Here is a 20,711-nt window from a genome sequence, read left to right as displayed (position 1 = left end):
CCCCCATCCCAGCCCAGAACTTGCTGAAATAGGCGACCTCAAAGCTCTGCAAACATGTCCTGCTCCCTGAGGCTGAGGGAGTCCTGGCGTCCGTCCACGCCCCCCCTTGAAAGGCCCTCTCCCCTAAAAACCACTGCAAAGCAGGAAAGGCCTCAGCCAGACACACAGGGCGCTGGAGATGGATTTTCTTCTCTGAAGCTCAGAACAGCCCCCGAAGCCACTCAGAGCAGCCCCCGAAGCCACCCAGAGCTGGTGGGGCCGACTTCCAGCTGCTCAGAGTACTGGCCTGGGGCCGGGCTGAGCTTCCCGCCGTGGCAGACAGGGTCAGGGCCACCGTGCAACAGTGAGGGCTGCAGCCATGGGGTGGGGAGAAACACACAGCGTCTGTGGAGGAACGAGAGAGAGAGAATGTGAATCATGCCAATGTTCTGTCCTAACCTGGAACCAGATGATGATCAAGAGGCCACAGGGAAGGGCTGGAGCTCAGGCCCCGAGTGGAAGGCCTGAGTGTGAGAACGGAGCTCTCTCATTTACCAGCAGTGCAGCCCCGAGTGGTTCCATAACCTTCCTGAGTCATGCTTTCCTCACCTAGAATATGGGAACTACTCATGGGTCCATTCAGCCCCTCCAGCCATGTGCACCTGAGCACCCTGAAACCGGCAGGCACCGACCGTTCCAGGCCTGAGGAAACAGGAAGGGCAGACACAGCTACTGCTGTCTCCATGGATCATCCTTCAGTGGGAGAAACTTCAGGCTTGTACGAATAAATGTATACAGCCATCACACACTAACAAAAGAGCTATATGTTAAAAATAAGAAGTTAGAGATGAGAGAGCCATTTCACACTAGGAATGCTTGTCTGAAGTCCTGGGTGAGAGGCCTCTGTACCGGCAACCTATGAACAAGTGAAACTGAACTAAGTGCAAAGGAAAAAAAGGAGCCAATAAAACATGGAAGAAAGTAGTGTATAAAACAGTGATTAGAGGAGATGGAGACAAGATGGCAGAGCAGAAGGATGTGAACTCACCTCTTCTTACAAAATCACCAAAATCACAACTGCTTAACAACCAATGACAAAAAAATGCTGGAACCTACCAAAAAACATATCCTACATCCAAAGACAAAGAAGAAGCCACAAAGAGATGGTAGGAGAGGCGCAACTGCGATAAAATCAAATACCACGCCCACCAGTGGGCAACCCACAAACTGGAAAATAATTATACCACAGAAGTTCTCCCACAGGAGTGAAAGTTCTGAGTCCCACGTTGGGATCCCCAGCCTTGGGGTCTGGCAATGGGAAAAGCCCCCAGAGAATCTGGCTCTGAAGGTTAGCAGGGTTTGTTCACAGGAATTCCACAGGAATGGGAGAAACAGAAACTAAACTCTTGGAGAGTGTAGACAAGGTCTCATGCAAAGCAGGATACAGAAAAAAAAGCAGTAACCTCATAAGAGCCTGGGCCAAACCTACCTGCTGATACCAGAGGGTCTCCTGTGGAGGCGGGGGGCTGTGGCTCACTGTGGGGACAAAGACACTGGCAGCGATAGTTCTGAGGAGTGCTCATTGGCATGAGCCCTCCCAGAGGCCACCATTTCCTCACTAGGACCTGGCCCCACCCAACAGCCTGTGGGATCTAGTGCTGGGACGCCTCACGCCAAACGGCCAACGAGGTGGGAACACAGCCTCACCCCTAAGTAGGTGGGCTGCTTAGAGTCTTCCTGAGCACATAGTTGTCCGCTAAACACACCCCTTGACTTGGCCCTGCCCACCAGAGGGACAAGACCCAGCTCCACCCACCAGTGGGCAGGATCCAGTCCCTCTCACCAGGAAGCCTTCACAGGCCTCTTAGACAGCCTCATCTACCAGGGGGCAGAGAGCAGAAGCAAGAAGAACTACAACCTATGAAACAGAAACTGCAGTCACACAAAGCTAGACAAAATGAGATGGCAGAGGAATATGTCCCAGATGAAAGAGTAAGATTAAACCCCAGAAGAAAAAGTAAGTGAAGTGGAGACAGGCAGTCTACCCCTCCAAAAATTCAGAGTAATGATAGTTAAGATGATCCAAGATCTCAGAAAAAGGAGGTACAGATCGAGAAGATACAAGAAATGTTTAACAAAAACCTAAAAGAACTAAAGAACAAACAGAGATGAACAATATAATAACTGAAATGAAAAATACATCGGAAGGAATCAATAGAATAACTGAGACAGAGGAACAGGTAAGTAAGCTGGAAGACAGAATGGTGGAAATCAATGCCACAGATGAGAATAAAGAAAAAAGAATGAAAAGAAATGAGGACAGTCTAAGAGACCTCTGGAACAACATGAAACGCACCAACATTTGCATTTTAGCGGTCGCAGAGGGAGAGAAAGGACCTGAGAAAATATTTAAAGAGATAATAGCTGAAAATTTGCCTAACATGGGAAAGGAAACAGTCACCCAAGTCCAGGAAGCACAGAGAGTCCCAGGCAGGATAAATCCAAGGAGGAACACACCGAGAAAGATAGTAATCAAATTGACAAAAATTAAAGACAAAGGAAAAGTATTAAAAACAACAAGGGAAAAATGATACATAACATACAAGGTACCTCCCATAAGGTTACCAGCTGATTGTTCGTCAGAAACTCTGCAGGCCAGAAGGGAGTAGCACCGTATATTTAAAGTGATGAAAGGGAAGAGCCTACAACCAAGAATACTCTACTCTACCCAGCAAGGCTCTCAGTCAGATTCGACAGAGAAATCAAAAGCTTTACAGACAAGCAGAAGCTAAGAGAATTCAGCACCACCAGACCAGCTTTGCAACAAATGCTAAAGGAACTTCTCTAGGTGGAAAAGAAAAGGCCACAACTAGAAATAAGAAAATTACAAATGGAAAAGCTCACCGATAAAGGCAAACATACAGTAAAGGCAAGAAGTCATCTACACACAAATATGATATCAAAGCCAGCAACTGTGAGAAGGGGAGAGCACAAATGCAGAATATTGGAAATGCATTTGAAATTAAAAGAACAGGAACTTAAAACAATCTTGTTTATATATAGACTGCTATTTCAAAACCTCACGATAACTGCAAACCAAAATCTACAATACACAAACAAGAAAAAGGAATCCAACACAACACTAACGTGTCATCAAATCACAAGAGAACAATAGAGGAAGATAAAAGAACTAGGAAAACAAATCCAAAACAATCAACAAAATGGCAATAAGAACACACATATTGATAATTACCTTAAACGTAAATGGATTAAATGCTCCAACCAAAAGACAAAGACTGGCTGGATACAAAAACAATACCCATATATATGTTACCAAAGACCCACTTCAGATCTAGGGACACATACAAACTGAAAGTGAGGGGAGGAGAAAAGGCAAATATTAACAGCCATAAAAGAAGAAATCAACAGTAACAATAATAGTGTGGGACTTTAACACCCGACTTTCATCATTGGAGAGATCATCCAGACAGAAAATCAATATGGAAACACAGGCCTTAAATGACACATTAGACAAGATGGACTTAATTTATAGAGTATTCTGTTCAAAAGCAACAGAATACACAGTCTTCTCAAGTGCACATGGAACATTCTCCAGGATTGATCACATGCTAGGCCACAAAGTGAGCCTTGGTAAATTTAAGATAATTGAAATCATATCAAGCATCTTTTCCAACCACAATGCTATGAGATTAGAAATTACAGGAAAAAAACTGTAAAAAACACAAACATGTGGAGGCTGAAACAATATGCCACTAAACAACCAATGGATCACAGAAGAAATCCAAGGGGAAATCAAAACATACCTAGAGACAAATGACACCAAAAATACGATGATCCAAAACCAATGGGATGCAGTAAAAGCAGTTCTAAGAGGGAAGTTTATAGCAATACAATCTTACCTCAGGAAACAAGAAAAATCTCAAACAACCTAACCTTACACCTAAAGCAACTAGAGAAAGAAGAACAAACAAAACCTGTAGTATAAGGAAAGAAATCATAAAGATCAGAACAGAAATAAATGAAATAGAGATGAAGAAAACAATAGAAAAGATCAATGAAACTAAAAGCTGGTTCTTTGAAAAGATAAACAAAATTGATAAACCTTTAGCCAGACTCATCAAGAAAAAAAGGAATAGGGCTCAAATCAATAAAATTAGAAATGCAAAAGGAGAAGTTACAACCAACACCACAGAAATACAAAGGATCATAAGAGACTACTACAAGCAACTATATGCCAATAAAATGGGCGACCTAGAAGAAATGGACAAATTCTTAGAAAGGTACAATCTCCCAGACTGAACCAGGAAGAAATAGAAAATATGAACAGACCAATCACAAGTACTGAAATTGAAACTGTGATTTAAAAACTCCAAACAAACAAAAGTCCAGGACCAGATGGCTTCATAAGGAAATTCTATCAAACATTTAGAGAAGAGTTAACACCTATCCTTCTGAAACTAATCCAAAAAACTGCAGAAAAAGGAACACTCCCAAACTCATTCTATGAGGCCACCATCACCCTGATACCAAAACCAAAGATACCACAAAAAAGAAAATTACAGGCCAATATTACTGATGAACATAGATGCAGAAATACTCAACAAAATACAAACAAACCAAATCCAACAATACATGAAAAGGATCATACACCATGATCAAGTGGGATTTACCCCAGGGATGCCCAGATTCTTCAATATCTGCTAATCAATCAGTGTGATACACCACATTAAAAAACTGAAGAATAAAAACCATATGATCATCCCAATAGATTCAGAAAAAGCTTTGACAAAGTTCAACACCCATTTATGATTAAAAAAAAAAACTCTCCAGAAAGTGGGCATAGAGGGAACATACCTCAACATAATAAAGACCATATACAACAAACCCACAGCTAACATTCTCAACGGTGAACTGAACACATTTCCTCCAAGATCAGGAACAAGACAAGGATGTCCACCCTCGCCACTATGATTCAACACAGTTTTGGAAGTCCTAGCCACGGCAATCAGAGAAGAAAAAGAAATAAAAGGAATCCAAGTTGGAAAAGAACTGTCGCTGTTTACAGATGACATGATACTATACAGAGAAATTCCTAAAGATGCTACCAGAATACTACTAGAGCTCATCAATGAATCTGGTATAGTTGCAGGATAGAAAATCGATACGCAGAAAACTGTTGCACTTCTATACACTAACAACAAAAGATCCAGAAAGAGAAATTAAGGAATCAATCCCATTTACCATCACATCAAAAAGAATAAAACACCTAGGAATAAACCTACCTAAGGAGACAAAAGACCTGTACTCTGAAAACTATAAGATGCTGATGAAAGAAATCAAAGCTGACACAAACACATGGAGAGATACACCATGTTCTTGCATTGGAAGAATCAATACCATCAAAATGAGTATATTACCCAAGGCAATCTATAGATTCAATGCAATCCCTATCAAATTACCAATGGCATTTTTCACAGAACTAGCACAAAATTTTTTTTTAATTTGTATGGAGACACAAAAGACCCCAAATAGCCAAAGCAATCCTGAGAAAGAAAAATGGAGCTGGAGGAATCAGGCTCCCTGACTTCAGACTATACTACAAAGCTACAGTCATCAAAACAGTATGGTACTGACACAAAAACAGAAATATAGCTCAATGGAATGGGATAGAAAGCCCAGAAATAAACCCATGCACCTATGGTCAATTAATCTATGATTAAGGAGGCAAGAATATACAATGGAGAAAAGACAGCCTCTTCAATAAGTGGTTCTGAGAAAACTGGACAGCTACATGTAAACGAATGAAGTTAGAACACTCCCTAACACCATACACAAAAAGAAACTCAAAATGGATTAAAGACCTAAATGTAAGTCCGGATACTATAAAACTCTTAGAGGAAAACATAGGCAGAGCACTCTTTGACATAAATCACAGCAGTATCTTTTTCAATCCATCTCTCAGAGTAATGGAAATAAAAACAAAAATAAACAAGTGGGACCTAATCAAATTTAAAAGCTTTCGCACAGCAAAGGAAACCATAAACGTAAAGACAACCCACAGAATGGGAGAAAATACTTGCAAAGGATGCAACCAAGAAGGACTTAATCTCCAAAATTTACAAACAGCTCATGCAGCTCAATATCAAAACAACAAGCCAATCAAAAAATGGGCGGGGCTTCCCTGGTGGCACAGTGGTTGAGAGTCTGCCTGCCAATGCAGGGGACACAGGTTCGTGTCCTGGTCCGGGAAGATCCCACATGCCACGGAACAGCTGGGCCTGTGAGCCATGGCCGCTGAGCCTGCGTGTCTGGAGCCTGTGCTCCGCAATGGGAGAGGCCACAACAGTGAGAGGCCTGTGTACCGCAAAACAGAAAAGGGCAGAAGACCCAAATAGACATTTCTCCAAAGAAGACATACAGATGGTCAAAAAGCACATGGAAAGATGGTCAACATCACTAATTATTATATAAATGCAAATCAAAACTACAATATCACCTCACACCAGTCAAAATGGCCATCATCAAAGTCTACAAACAATAAATGCTGGAGAGGGTGTGGAGAAAAGGGAACCCTCCTACACTGTTGGTGGGAATGTAAATTGGTACAGCCGCTATGAAGAACAATATGAAGGTTCCTTAAGAAACTAAAACTAGAACTACCGTATGATCCAGTAATCCCACTCTTGGGCATATAGTTGGAGAAAAACACGGTTCAAAAGGATACATGCACCCCAATGTTCATTGCAACGCTGTTTACAATAGCCAGAACATGGAAGCAACCTAAATATCCATGGACAAATGAATGAGTTAAGATGTGGTACGTATATATAATGGAATATTACTCAGCCATTAAAAAGAATAAAATAATGCCATTTAAGCAACATGGATGGACCTGCAGATTATCATACAAAGTGAAGTAAGTCAGATAGAGAAAGACAAACATATGATATCGCTAATATGCAGAATCTAAAAAAATGATACAAATAAAACTTATTTACAAAACAGAGCCACAGACTTAGAGAACAAACTTATGGTTACCGGGAGCGGGGAAAGGGCTGGGGGAGGGATAGATTGGGAGTTTCGGGTTGACATGTACTCACGACTATATTTGAAAGAGATAACCAACAAGGACCTACTGTACAGCACAGGGAACTCTGCTCAATATTCTGTAATAATCTAAATGGGAAATGCATTTGAAAAAGAATAGATACAAGTGTATGTATAACTGAATCACTTTGCTGTACACCTGAAACTAATACAACATTGTTAATCAACTATACTCCAATATAAAATAAAATTTTTTAAAATAATAAAATAATATAATTAAAAAAGAAAATAAAATAGAGATTAGAAGGAGGACTTTCTTTTACTTTGGTGGAGGGTATGGGAAGGAGGTAATATTTAACCTAAGACCTGCAGGACAGACAGGAGTTTTCTAGAAAGGCAAAAAGCACTCCAGGCAGAAGGAATGGCATGTGCAAAGGCCTGGGGGTAGGAATCTGGTATTGATATTTTTGAGAACCTGAATGTAGGCCAGTGAGGTTGGAAATGGTGAGAGAGGGAGGGCAGACATGATCAGAGAGCAGGGGGAGCAGACATGGTCACGGCCAGTCAGGTCACCAGGAAGAACAGTACAGCTGTGGGCAGCAGCCAACACATTCATTCCTGCACTTGACAAATATTTACTGCACAGCCTATCAACCCAGACCCTGCAGGACAGATGCAGTGGTGAATGAGGTCAGACGGTCCCCATGGTCATGAAGCTCACACTCCAGCGCTGGGTTCTCAATCAGTGTGGCTGGCATCTGCTCTGAGCTTCGCATTTTCCTGTGGAAAATAAGGACAGATACCTGCCTTCTCCCAGAGAAGGATGGAGCCATCTAATGCACACAAAAGGCTTAGCGTAGAATGTCCTGGAAGCAACGAAGAAAACGCAGCTGGCCAGTGTGATCATTTCTAAAGACCAACCCACAGCGACAGCTTGGCATAACCTAGCCCAACTCCAAGCAGAGACGTGGCCGTGGACGTGTGTCCAGGAGGTGGTGCCCTTGGCTGGGGTAGCAGCTCCTGAGTTGATCACCTAGTGGAGAAAGGATACAGCAGGCCCAGGAAGGACCTAGAGGGGTGGGGAGCGGGGAACACTCAGGGCAGCGATGGGCGGACTGCCCACTCAGCCTCCACAGGCAGACACACCCCTGTGGGATTCTATTTTAAAAATAGGTTCTCTGGAGTACCAGGGGAGGGAGCTGGGGCTTCTTGCCAAGGGTGTTCCCCACTCCCCACCCATCCACAATGCCAGACAGCACACTTACTCTGGCCAGCTCTCTGAGTGCCATGGGCTCAGAGGCAGCCCTAGACCAAGGAGGCAGGTTTGTGCCAGGGGACACAGATAATGTGCCCCCGCCTCCACCCACACCGAGCTGCCCAAAGGGGTCTCACGGCGGCTCCAAAAAAGAAAAGAGAAGGAGCCCCCTGCACAGGCAGGCTGAGCTCTCCATAAACCTCCATATCCAGCCATCCAAGAGGCAGAGGGAGGCAACACAACTTCCACAAAGCATCAGTTAGCGGAGACCGCATTCTCGGTCTTGCGTCTTTGGGTGTATTTCACCTGTACAATTGTTAGCGTTGCAGCTGTGAAAGAGCTACAAACACAGGGAGCTTACATCTAGTTGTAAGTCTGTACGTATTTAAGTAACATTATAATGAAAAACATTCAAGCCAGCACTGGGACCTGTGGACCTGTTTCCTTCAAGTAGGATGCGCCCCTCATTCCCAAGGCTTCTGGAAGGCGGACTCAAGTTCTGCTGGAAGCTGGTCGAGCCCAGGGGGTCAGCAAGCTCCCAGATGCGTAGGCTGCGCAAGGCGACCACTGTGCTCTCAGTGGGGCTGGTGAAGGGCCCCCAAATCCCTCCAAGCTCCTCACAGGCCCCTAAACATCCTGAGAAGCTCTAAGGCGGTGAACCCAAAGCTTGGGGGCCTGCCCGCCCTACCCGCCCCCCGCCAGAACACCAAGCAGACATGGGGTTCCCCTCGGGGCAGGCCCCACGCCAAGCCTCAGAGCCCCCTGTGCTGGGGGTGAGGGACTGTGGGATCCTGACCTGGGGGGTGGCCCTTCTGGGCTGTCCCGAGTTGCTGAGGAAGAGGTGGCACCCTGAAGGCAGAGGAGCTGGGAAGCCGCACTGCCTGGATCACTCAGGCGCGTCCCATGGCCATCCTGGTCTGCGCCACCCTGATTTCTGGCAGTTCCTTCTCTGAGGCCTGGTTTCCTCATCTGTGAAATGGGACCATGCATCAATGCAAAAATGGTGCCCGCCGCGTCAGTAAACAAAGGATGTTGCAGCCGCCCCCGACGGTGCACCCTGAGGAGACTCAGGATGGGAAAGCACAGGATACTGGACCTCTGACAGCTGAAGTGCATCGTAAAGGAATGACTTCAGTGAGCCCAGACTCTTGCACCTTCCCATACACAGAAAAGCGCTACATGCCTTAACTTGCAATGTCTGGTTTCTTTAACAATATTCTTTTGATGTTCTGACTACCTGGTCTTCGTTGCAAGAACTCCTATATGTGCTGGTTCCCCCCACGACCTCTTGGGAGCAGTCCCTCAGAGCTATCTGAGAAGCTGCGTCCCAGGCTTAAGTCCTCAGTTTTGTCCGCCAAATAAAACATAATTCTCAACCTTTAGGTTGTGTGGTTTTTTTTTTTTTTTCAGTCAACAGGACACTTGTCTAGCCCACCGCCCGTGCACAGTGGCCCCGGCCAGCCCCGTGACTGCCCTCGCTGTCCCGTGGCATGCTGGTGGGGGCCTGCCATGCGGACCACAGCCACTAACGCCGTCCCCATTGCGGGCCTGGCACGGGGCGGCCCTGGTTAACACAGACAGAACGGGAGGCCGTGGGTGTGCAGGTGGATGGGTGGACGTGGGGTGTTGCAAAAGGCCTGCCCTCCTGCCCCGGGCACCCCCCACCCCGGCCACACCAGCCCAGCCCTGAATCCTGTGCTCCAGGGTTGCCTCTCGGGCGCAATCTCTCTTAAGGCAGGACAGGATGTGCTGAATCAGCCCTCCTCTGGTGGCAACTGAGTCCCCTGCAGGGCCCCCAGGGGACTGACGGGCTCAGCCCTTCCCAGAGAGGGGCTGCAGCCCGTGCCCCGGCACCCCAAGTGTCTGGGTTCCAACAATGCCCGTGAGGAGAAGATGGCTCCCGGCAACCTGGACCCCTGCCCCGATGTTCTGAAGCCCTCAGGCCAGAGGCAGGCTGGGGGAGGTGGGAGCTCAGCGGGAGAGAACAAGAGAAAAGAATGTTCACAGCTAGTCTACACTTGGCGGGTAACCCGGGGAAATGGGCGCCCACCCCAGCTCCAGGGGCCTCCTGCCACCGCTGGCCACTGTCACATAGGGACAAGGATCGGATGTGACATGGGAGCTAAGGGCTGGCCCTGGAGGTCCTGCCGGCGTTCAGCTTCCAGCACAGCACTCCACCCCCACTGCCGGGCAGCACCCGTGTGGCCCGCCCTCGGCACCAGGGTGCAGATGTGGGGTGCCCAGTGCCCAGGTCTCCAGAGACGCCTGCAGGCCTGAGGCAGCTCCAGGGCTCAGATGCCACTCCAGCCCTCACCAGCTGTTAGTGTGATGCCAGCCACCTACGCTGAGTCTCAGGTGCCAGGTCCATAACAGCAGCCCCGATGACAAATGCTTCTGAGAGGGTTAAATGAGCTCACGACTGGGGCACCTGGCGTGTATGCAGGCACCACCCAGAGCTCACGAGTGGTGTCCTAGATGGGGGAACAAAGCACTTGGGGACGAATGGGGGAAGTCACTCGGTGACGGGGAGGGGTTGCAGAGCGCAGGGCTCTGGCTGGTGGTTCCTGAAGCTAAGTGGAGTCTTAAGAGATGGACGTGGGGTTCGGGGACCAGAGAGGCACTGCAGATAGGACCCCAGGCCGGTCCTATGCCTACAGGAGGGACTGGGACAGTAGAGCAGGGAGGGGCACTCGGGGGACGCACTGGGTACAGACCCCATTCTCTGGCCCCGGCACTGGGTGGAGAGTGGGGGGCCCATGCCGGAGGGGCAGCAGGCGTGCTAATCTCTGCTCGTCACGACCTGCAGCCTTGTCGAGGGTGCGTGGGCCCAGCCCCTTAGCCACCACTGCTGTCACAGGCCCCTCCCATCCCCCCCACCTGCCGTAGCCCCCCGGCTCAGGACCACCTGGTCTGCGGCCTTCCGAGTAGAGCTGCTCCTCCAGCGGGTCCTGGCAGCACTGTGGCGACTGCCCCAGCAGCAGCAGAGCGAGGGAGCCTTCCTGCCACAAAGCCCCGCTTCCCAGGAGCTGAGGGAGGCCCGGACGGGCCCAGGCATCAGCTTCCTACCCCAGTGCCCGCCACATCCTCATTCCTGAGACCACAGCACCCACGCCGTGGGCTGGGGAGCACGGAAGGAACAAGGCCCGTGTGGCACTCAGCCAGGCAATGGCAAGTGCGATCCCAACCGTGAGGGATGGACCCTTCCAGAAGGAGGGGCTGGCCCAGGGACATCCAGAGGTCCCTGCGCCGAAAGCATCCCGAAACCATTATCACCACCGTCCCCTCCTCCTCGCAACCTCATATAAAAGCGGACTCTGAACCCAGCCCCTCACTCGGTCTCTCCTCCTCAACTACTGTGAGTAATAGTTTTCATTCCCGTTTTCCAGATGAGAAAGCTGAAGCTCAGAGAAGTTAAGCAACCAGGGTCAAGCAGCCAGCAAGAGTCAGAGCCGACCCTTCCACGGTCCCTGAAACGGGGGGAAGTCCTGGAAGAGTAAAGGGCTCCCTGGGTCCGGCTGACCTACCCCCCACCCTCTCCCGCTTGGGGAAGAACTGCCCTCCAGGGTCCCAGGGATGGGCAAACACCAGACAGGATCAGAGCCACCTGGCCTGGGCTGGGTGGCCCGAGATGGGAGGAGCCTTTGGGCCCCACAGGTGACCAACCTAAGTTCCCAGAGTGTGGGAACAGGGACTCAACAAGGAAACGCCAGTGATCTCTTTGAAGTCTATTCCCCAGGACCAAGATATTTTGCTGGTCAGATTTTTCTCCCAAAGAGGAAGAGAGCACATTAAAACAAAACAAAGCAGAGAAACCTTAAAAGAGAACAAAGCCTATTCTCATCCAGACTGGCCTTTATGACGCCAAACACCCTGTATGGCACATCTGATGCCTTCGCTGGGTCCTGCCCTGCCTGCCTTGCCTGCCAGAGGACATACCTCTTTAAGGGCCTCGAAGGCACGGCTGGATTTGATTTAATAGCTGAAACATCAGATTCCATTCAGAAGCAATCCCAGCTAAGTATGATTGCTTTTGCCGTGCAGAGCTTTCAGCGTTCTTGTCAGCAGCCGCCAGGTCATTGAGGAAATTAATTTCTCCGCGCTGGCCAGCTCCTGACGGGGTTCCTGTGACCTGAACGGCACGGGGCTGGCTCCTCAGAGCTGCAGGAGCTCAAGGCAGGTGTGGGCAGGGAGGGGCTGGGCCAGCCGGGCAGAGAAGCACCTCGGTGGACAGGACAGCCCAGGGCCAGGTGGGAAGGCTCCCCCTGCGTGACCCTGGGATCTCCCACCGACCCCGCTTCTTAGAGCACCCAGGACCTATGCTTCCTGACTCCCATCCACCGGGGGTCCCCAGACCTCACCACCCCAAGGGCCAAGGACCCGAGGAGGGCTAAGAGTTGGGACCTGACCATGGACGACCTTCTCCAGTGCCCACGAGTCCACCACTCCATTCCAGCCCCTGCCCCTGCGCCCCTGCCAGGCTGGCTCAGGACACCCTAATCCAACCTCAGTGCCTGCTGTGGCTCCTGCCCCAGCGGAGCTGCAGGAAAGGTCCCGCCCACCCCGCAGAAGAGGTCCTCCAGGACATGCTGGTCCTTCCTTCCGCCCTCTCCCTTCCCCTGACTCTGCACCCGTCCTGGGACCTGGGCAAGTCCCTCTTCCTGTCTCCCTGTTCCTCTGTCACCCACAAAGAGTGTCTGAATGAGTCCCTTTGCCCCTGGCATCCACTGTCACCTTCCCTTTTCAGGCAATGATTTCGTATAATGATGGCGCTAAGAACAGAGCAAGATAACTTGGGGTAACTGGGGCAGCACTGCAGCAAGCCCTGCTGGGGGCTATTCCCTCACGTAATCGTGACGCCCGCTCTGAGGAAGGCCTTCTCTCCATCTTGCGGAGGGATGGGAGACAAGAGGTTCCTTCGCACACCAGTGAGCACACAACTGCCCCCAGGAGAGGCAGGACCCAATCCCAGGGCCGTCTGGTCCCAGAGCCCTGGAACAACCAGATGTCCACAGTGGCACCCGACCCCAAGGCGCCAGCTCCCGCCTCCCTTTGAGTCCTCCATCCACTCCCCTCCTGTTGCCTCTCAAGGGCCCCCCATGGTGGGGCTCTCACCTTGGCTGCACACTGGACTCACCTGGAGCTGTAACGACTACAGAGGTCTGGGCCCCAGAGGCCCCGAATGGCCTAGGGAGAGGCCTGGGCTTAGCATTTGAGTAGGACAGAATTTGTGGCCTTTGCCCCAACAGAGATCTGGCCTTTGCCCTTGGCTTCTGGGAGGTGATCTGGGTCACACCTGATAGGAGTGTCTGTTTAGGGTGGGGGCTTTGGGTCACGCCGGACCAGCTGACTTGAGAGTAACCACGGGGACATAAGCAATCGGTCATGCCCACGTGATGGGGCCCCGCTAAAAATTCTGGACACCGCAGCTTCTGTGAGCTCCCCTGGCGGGCAGCATTCCGTGCGAGCTGTCACTCACTGATGCTACAAGAGTAGCATGGGGAGTGGACAAGGGATGCTTTGCATTTGGACCCCCGTCCAGGACTCTGACCCATGCATCTCTGCCTTCTGATCTTAATCTGTATCCTTTGCCCATAATAAACCGTAACCGTGCACATATGCCTTCAGCACATTCATGAGTCCTTCCAGTGAGCGCTGGATCTGAGACGGTTCTGGGGAACACTGACCTCGCAGCTGGTGTCACAGGGAGGGTGCCCTTGTGTGGAGACTGTGCCCTTAGACTTCACAGGTTGGCCTAGACTCCACATAGGATTGTCAAAAGGCCCCCCGGGGACTCTGACCTGCGGCCATGCCTGGGAACCACCGCCCCAGTCTAAGATTGTCACCCCCACTTGGCAGAGGGGTTATGTGTTTTGCTCAAGATCAACTGCAAGTACGGGGCAGAGCCAGGCTCTGGCTCCAGAGTTGAAAAAGGGTCCCAGAGCCCCCCAGTCACCTGCTGTCCTGCCTCGCCCGGCCTTCTACGGAAGATGCAGCCTTTACCTGGGGTGGGATCAGGCCTGGGGTGCGGGGGCTCACCTGGTTGGGCTCTACAGGTGCGCCTCATGCGGGCAGGTGTTTCCAGGTGCTGACGAAGGCCGTGGGGATGAGTGAGTAGGGCACGGTGGTGATGCAGTTCCACGTGTCCGAGGTGGGGTCATAGCAGTCCAGGGTCTTACACCGCTGGGTCCCGAAGTAGCCCCCCACCACGTAGAGCTTGTTGCCTGAGGCCAGGGCGTGGCAGGACATGCGCTTGGCAGTCATGTCCCCGATCCGCGTCCACTGGTTGGTCTCGCAGTCGAAGCGGTAGGCCGAGGCTGCTGTGAACTCCGTGTCGCCTCCCATGATGAATATCTGGCTGCCCAGGACGGCGGCAGCGGTGTACCGCCAAGGCTGGGGACACTCGGCCTTGATCGTCCACCGGTTCTCTGCAGGGTCGTAGCACTGGACTTTGGACACCATGTCCCGGTGGATGCTGGTCCCCCCAAAGACAAAGAGCTTCAGCTTGGCGCTCACGACCGCGGCATTGCTGACGCCATCCCTCAGCGGGGCCACCATTGTCCACTTGTTAGCCCCGGGGTCGTACTTCTCCACCTGCTTCAGGGAGACAGACGGCGAGGCCGGGAAGACGCCAGCCAGGGAAGTGTGCCCTCCAACCACGTAGAGGCAGTTCTCCAGCTCGGCCGAGCCATGGCCGAAGCGGGCGATGAGCATGGGCGCCGCCTTGGACCACTCCTCGTGGACAGTGTTGTACACCCACACGTCCTTAGAGACCCCGTTCTCGGAGCCCCGGCCCCCGGTCACATAGACCTTGCAGCCGATGGCCGAGGCGCTGAACTCCTTGCGGGGGCTGGGCAGGTCCGCCTTGGGGATGATCTCCTTGGCCTTGTGGTCCACCTGGTAGATCTTGTCACACATGAAGGTCTGGCCCCCGAGGATGAGCAGCGTGTGTCCGGCCCTGCGCGGCCGGGCACAGGGGCTGGTGACCACACCGTCGTTCTGTAGGATGCGGGCCTTGCAGCGCAGCGCCTCGTCCACGATGAGCCGGGTGCGCTCGTCGGCCATGAGCAGGGCCTCACCCGACACGGCCTCCTTCAGGCAGTCAGACGGCAGCAGGGCCAGCCGCACGCCACGCAGCAGCTCGGGCAGGTGGGCCTTGCGCCGCTCCAGGTCGTGCCTGACCCACTGCAGGATGGCCTCAAAGACCACACGCTCGTCCTCCGCCTCCAGCTCGTCACTCGAGATGAGGTCCAGCAGGGTGTCCTTGGACAGGCTGTTGAAGTCCTCGCTCTGCCGCACGGCCTCGAAGTGCACCAGGCACATGCGCCACGAGAACTCGTAGAGCCGGCGGCACTGGTGGGCGTCCGACAGCAGCATCATGCCCAGGCAGTTGGACGGGAACAGGTTCTTCTCCAGGAACTCAGCGGCTGCATCACGCACGTCATGGAACTGCAGCATGTCACCCGCCTCGAGCAGCGACTCTGCGTTCTCCTCGTTGATGACGATGCGGGACGAGTAGGCGAAGTCCAGCAGCAGCTCCAGCACCTCGGGGTGCAGGTTGTCCTGGAAGTTGACCATGTCGTCGCGGCTCTCCCGCAGGCCGTGGCTGAACATGGCCTCGAAGTAGCGGCTGGAGGCGGCCAGCACGGCGCGGTGGCAGGGGAAGGCGCGGTCACCGGCCCAGAGCGTGACGTCCGTGAACATGCGGTGCTTGCGCAGCGTGTTGAGGTGCGCCAGCACGCAGTCGGGGTGCGAGGCCTTGTGGAACAGCGTGATGTTCATGGAGCCCGTGCTGCTCCGCGACTTGCGGGTCTCATGGACGCTGACCGACATGCTGAGCCAACCTGCCAGGGGGGGACAAGGCCACAGGTGAGAGGGGCCAGGGCCTGGCACCCCCGCAGCTCCCCGCTCAGCCCCCAAGCATGGCCGGCCCACCCCCCTCCACCCCTGCTCTCTGCTCAGCTCTGCCAAACCCGGCCCAAGCCCCACCCCTCAATCTGCCAGCCAAGGACGACTCAGATGGTAGAGGCTGGGGTTCAGACCAACCGCTTTTGCACCAGCTCTGGATACGAGCCTCCTTGGGTGACCTCGAGCTGCAGTTGCCTCCCGTGGTTGCTAGAACGTGCAATAGTGTCCCCAGCCTGGTTAAGAAGCCAGCAGGGCAGTGCTAAGGAGCATGTGCTCTGGACGCATTCCACCGTCCGGGGCTGCTACTGTGTGGCCCCATTCTTCAGCCGGGGAAGCCAAGGCTCAGAGATGCAAAGTGGCTGCCTCACGTGCTGCAGCCAGAATTCCCTCGTGGGCTGTCTGGTTCCAGCCCAATCTCTACCCCCCACTGGCCCAAGGAGACTGGGATTCCTGCAGGGGGACTTTTGAAAGCTGTTCCCAAGGAGCCACAGACCCCAAGCAGAGCCTTACGCCCCCCTCTGCTCCCAGCGCACCCTGTCCTGAGCTGGGCTCCAAGCAGCCCTGGCCACGCCCCTCACACCCCTTGCCCTTGGAAAGTTCCCCAAGAACTGCTGTCACAGCCCAAGCGCTCAGCATAGACACATTCTGCAAATCCAGGGCTCTCCAGAAGCCTCCGGACCCAGCTGCGATAAGCAAGGTGTGGAGGTGAGGCCAGCTAGCCTGTGGCTCACCCTCTAGACACCTGCTCGATTCCGAGGTCCCAAGGGGAAGCCAAGACAAAGCCAAGACAAAGTCCTAAAGCAATCCAGATTTGCCTCAACCAAAGCAGCAGGAAAACCTGTAGCCATCGGAGCCTCCCTGGTCCCGACAGGCGACTCCAGGCTCCCGGGCCGCAGTGAACGCTCCACCTGCCCCCTCGTCTGGCGTCCTCTGCCGGGCCCGGGACTTGGGGCTCAGAGTGTGGGTCCCCAGAGCAGACAGACACAGGCTCGTCGCCAGCTGGAACATGGGGATTCCAAAGCACTTGAATTAAAGTCTGGCCGATGGCATGACCCAAGACCCCACTGTGGTACTATGGGAAAGAGGCTCAGCCAGACGGCAGGCAAAGATCCTAGGCCTCAAGAGAAAGTGGTCAAAAAGTAAAATGCATTCAGCGTCCTGACCCCAGAAGCCTGGGCTTCCTCCTTCCCGCTGGTAAGGAGGCCAGAAAAGCCCCCTTCTTTTTCATTTTTATTTTCAGAAGTGTAAACTCCCCCCACTCCCCACTCCAAGTCAATTTTGTACTTAAGTAATAATCTGGTAAAGGAAGGCTGCGATCTCATGCTTCACTGGATTGTAAATTATTGTCCAAGTGCACTGCTCTCTCCCTTGCTCACTCCTCTCCTGGCAAAGAGCCAGGGAAGCCACCGAGTGACGTGATCAGAGCTGCCCGGGCAAGGCCCCTGCTCCCGGGCTGGGGCAGGGAAGACACAGGGGCTGGGCCTGGCCTTGCTGCTCTGGCCCCTGAGCTCCAGGCGGACTGCGGGCTGATGACCCATCAGTGTCCCTCAGTGCAAACCTGCCACCGCGGAGCACTGAGCTCCAGGTTAGAGGTTTGCCTGAGGGGGTCCGTGTGCAGCCCACAGGGGCGCGAGAGTGCTGGACCCGACATCCAGGCTGTACACGGTGGTCCCCACTCTACCACCTGCCCTAGGGCACCTCTCCCCTCCTCTGCAACTTAGTTTTCTCTATTGTGAGACGAAGTCCCTGCTCTGCTCAGGCCTCTGAGAGTCCCTCACTTGTTGGCAATTGTTTACAGAGCTTGACCCCCGAGCCTGGCCTTGGAGCCAGACACTGCAGAGATGAGAGACTGCGCTGACCTGGCCGCAGAGGCTTCCTGGGAAGCGCCCCACCCCCCCCCCCCAGGTCTGAATTGCCCAACCTGAATCCCAGCCTTGCAGCACAGCTCCCCAAATCTCACGTGACTGCTAAATCCTCATTCCGGCTTCTGCCTCCTTGATCACCGGGCACTTTCCCAAATGTGGCCATCCACCTGGTGACTGTCCATCCGGCTCCCGTGTGTCTGGGCTGTTGGAGGGACATGGCCTTTGATCTCTGTGCCACCTGAGGGACTGGCTCCGAGGTCTCCAGTTCAGGGCCCTGATGCTGAGGCTTGACCTCGGTTCCTGCTGTTCCACAGGCCCCACCTGCTCTGGGCCCCTGAGCACCTCACTGCCCTCGCCCTGTGCCCCACCCCAGCCAGGAAACCAGGCTGCTTCTGAGCTCCACGTGGACGTAGCCTTGAATGCTGGGGCTTGCACACCCATGCATGGTGCCCAGCTCCTCCTGGACTCACTTTACAGACAGCCCCAGGTTGGAATGCCAGCTCTCTGCCGTGCAAACAGGACGTCACTAGTAGCTGCTCCTGGGGGGCAGCAGGCTCAGAGGCTGCCCACAGGGCCTGGCCCTGGGGCTAACCAGAGAGTGGACGGCCCTGCTTTCCTCCCACAGTCACATGTGGACACACACTCTCAGCCCGTCAGGCAAAGACCCTCTTGGGTTTTCTGGCCCCACGTGGCACGCTTCCCTCCCTTCCAGGCCCAGGTCCACGCTGAAGCAGCTGGCACTGAGGCTGTGGGAATGGGCTGGGCCCCCCTCCACTCTGGGGGGCTGCTAACAGGGCCGCCCTAGGAGGGATTCAGGTGGAGATTCCCTTTGGAGGGCGTTAAGGGCAGGACGAAGGAGGACTCAAAGACTGAGAAGGTGCCAAAAAGCAGGGCAAACCCCAACAGAGCAGCCACGTTTGCCCTGAGAATGAGGTCAAGTGGTGACCTCTCCAAGGGCAACGCTAAGTGGGCAGCCCGGGGCCCCTGAGCTGACTCTGTCTCGCTCAGCACCAGGATGCCTGCCCGCTGACGCCAACTCCCGCCCCGGCCGAGGGCCCGCGACGCACGGACACACCCAAGCGGGTTCCCACCCCCAGACAGCTGCTGGCCCAGGCTCCTCTGAGCAGAGCCGAGAGCAGCAGCACCTGCCAGGAGGGCCGCCTCCCCGTCTGTCCCGCCTCCTCCCAGGAGGCGCCCAGACCTGAGCCAGTCTTCCAGGGACAGCCCCGAAGCACCAGGATTCTGCAGGGGTTGGAGAGCCTCACTGGCCCCAGTTTACAGACAAGGAGGCTGAGGCCCAGACACAGGGAGGGGGCTGCAGAGACTGTGAATCGAGTCTCCACCCAGGCCCACGGGTGCCCAGGGCTGCCCTTCAGCTCCAGGCCAGCAGTGTGGGAGGACAGGCCTGAAAGCCGGGGCCCTGGATGCTGTGTGCCCCACCTCAGGCTACTCACCTCCACCAGAAATATACCCGGAAGCCGAAGCGTTACCTCAGCCGTAACATGTCCAGCATTTCCCCCAAACCTGCTCCTCCCCGATCTGGGAAATGCCACCAACACGCTCCTTGGTGCTCACATCCCATCATCCCAACAACCAGGCCACCACATGTCCTGTGGCTGCGCCTCCTACACGAGCCCTGGGCCTGACCCTCCCCCCAACCCCTGTCTCTCCCCTGGACTAACAGAAATGCCCCTCACCAGCCTCTGCTTCTGCTCGTGCCCCCCAGGGTCTGAATTCATCCAGAGACCAGAACCTTTTAAACAGTATCACCTGGATCACACCACGCCCAGCTCAAAACTCTCCAGGGCTGTCCCAGCACCCTCAGTAAAATCCCAGGTCCCTACTGTGGCCTCCAGGTCTCCACTGGCTACCCCTGTGTCCTCACATCCTGCCACGTCCCAAAGACCTGACCCTCAGGCTGCGCCGGACTTGTCACTGGCCTCAGGACCTTTTCACGTGCTGTTCTTCTGCCTGGAATGCGCCCCCGCCCACCCCATTTTTCCTGAGTGGCTCTCGTGCCTCCTGAGAGCGGCCACCTTGTTGAGGTCACCCCCTCCCACACCTCCCCTACTTCTGCCTTCGCAGCACCCGTCACAACTTAGCATCATGCGCTTATCTGCCTCCTGCATCTCTGGCCCCTGAAGGCAGGGACCGTGTGTGGTGCTGATGGGACCCGGCACAGAGTGACGAAGCTAAGACGCATATGGTGCATAAAGCTCACCTCACTAACATCCACTGCGGTGCTCGCCCAGCTGCCCTCCTCCAGGCCCAGAGAAGATGCAGGCTGAGATGGCTGTGGATGCTGCCGAGGTAGGTGTGACGATGGGCGGGCGTGGTGGACATGCAAGCCAGCACAGCCCCCTCCTGCTTGCCCCAACATCCAGCTCTTCTCAGGAACCACCCTCCTCCACTCCAGACTGTTTAGACACGGGATCCAAGGCAGGGCACCGGGCTGGCCAAAGTGGTGCATCCGTGGGCTCTAGCATCCTCCCAGCCATTGTGACAGGCCCACACCCAGGATGGGGCCAGGAGACTCTGACGGGCCCCACACCCAGGATGGGCCCAGGAGACTCTGACAGGCCGCACACCCATGATGGGCCCAGGAGACTCTGATGGGCCCCACACCCAGGATGGGCCCA

General features: G+C 53.6%; 1 protein-coding gene across 3 annotated transcripts in view; it reads right to left on the bottom strand.

Moving 5' to 3' along the window:
* Window positions 1-6: 6 nt before the first annotated feature.
* KLHL25 (kelch like family member 25) overlaps window positions 7-20,711 on the bottom strand; it is a 54,579-nt gene continuing 33,874 nt past the window's right edge. The window contains exons 1-3 of one of the 3 annotated variants that reach the window (XM_029238626.1): window positions 20,294-20,349; window positions 14,339-16,143; window positions 7-384 (exon numbers count right to left, since the gene is read on the bottom strand). In XM_029238626.1, the coding sequence (XP_029094459.1) occupies window positions 14,363-16,132 (1,770 nt within the window). In that variant the 5' untranslated portion in view covers window positions 16,133-16,143; window positions 20,294-20,349 and the 3' untranslated portion in view covers window positions 7-384; window positions 14,339-14,362. Of the gene's footprint in view, window positions 385-14,338; window positions 16,277-20,293; window positions 20,350-20,711 lie in introns of those variants that run through there. The other 2 variants (XM_029238624.1, XM_029238627.1) reach the window with 2 other exon arrangements.

The sequence above is a fragment of the Monodon monoceros genome, unplaced genomic scaffold (genome assembly GCF_005190385.1).
Source record: "Monodon monoceros isolate NGI ecotype Baffin Bay Population unplaced genomic scaffold, NGI_Narwhal_1 Super_Scaffold_21, whole genome shotgun sequence".
NCBI classification, from domain to species: Eukaryota; Metazoa; Chordata; class Mammalia; order Artiodactyla; family Monodontidae; genus Monodon; species Monodon monoceros.
The sequence above is the reverse complement of the archived record's forward strand: the minus strand, read 5'-3'. Positions and strand labels throughout refer to the sequence as shown.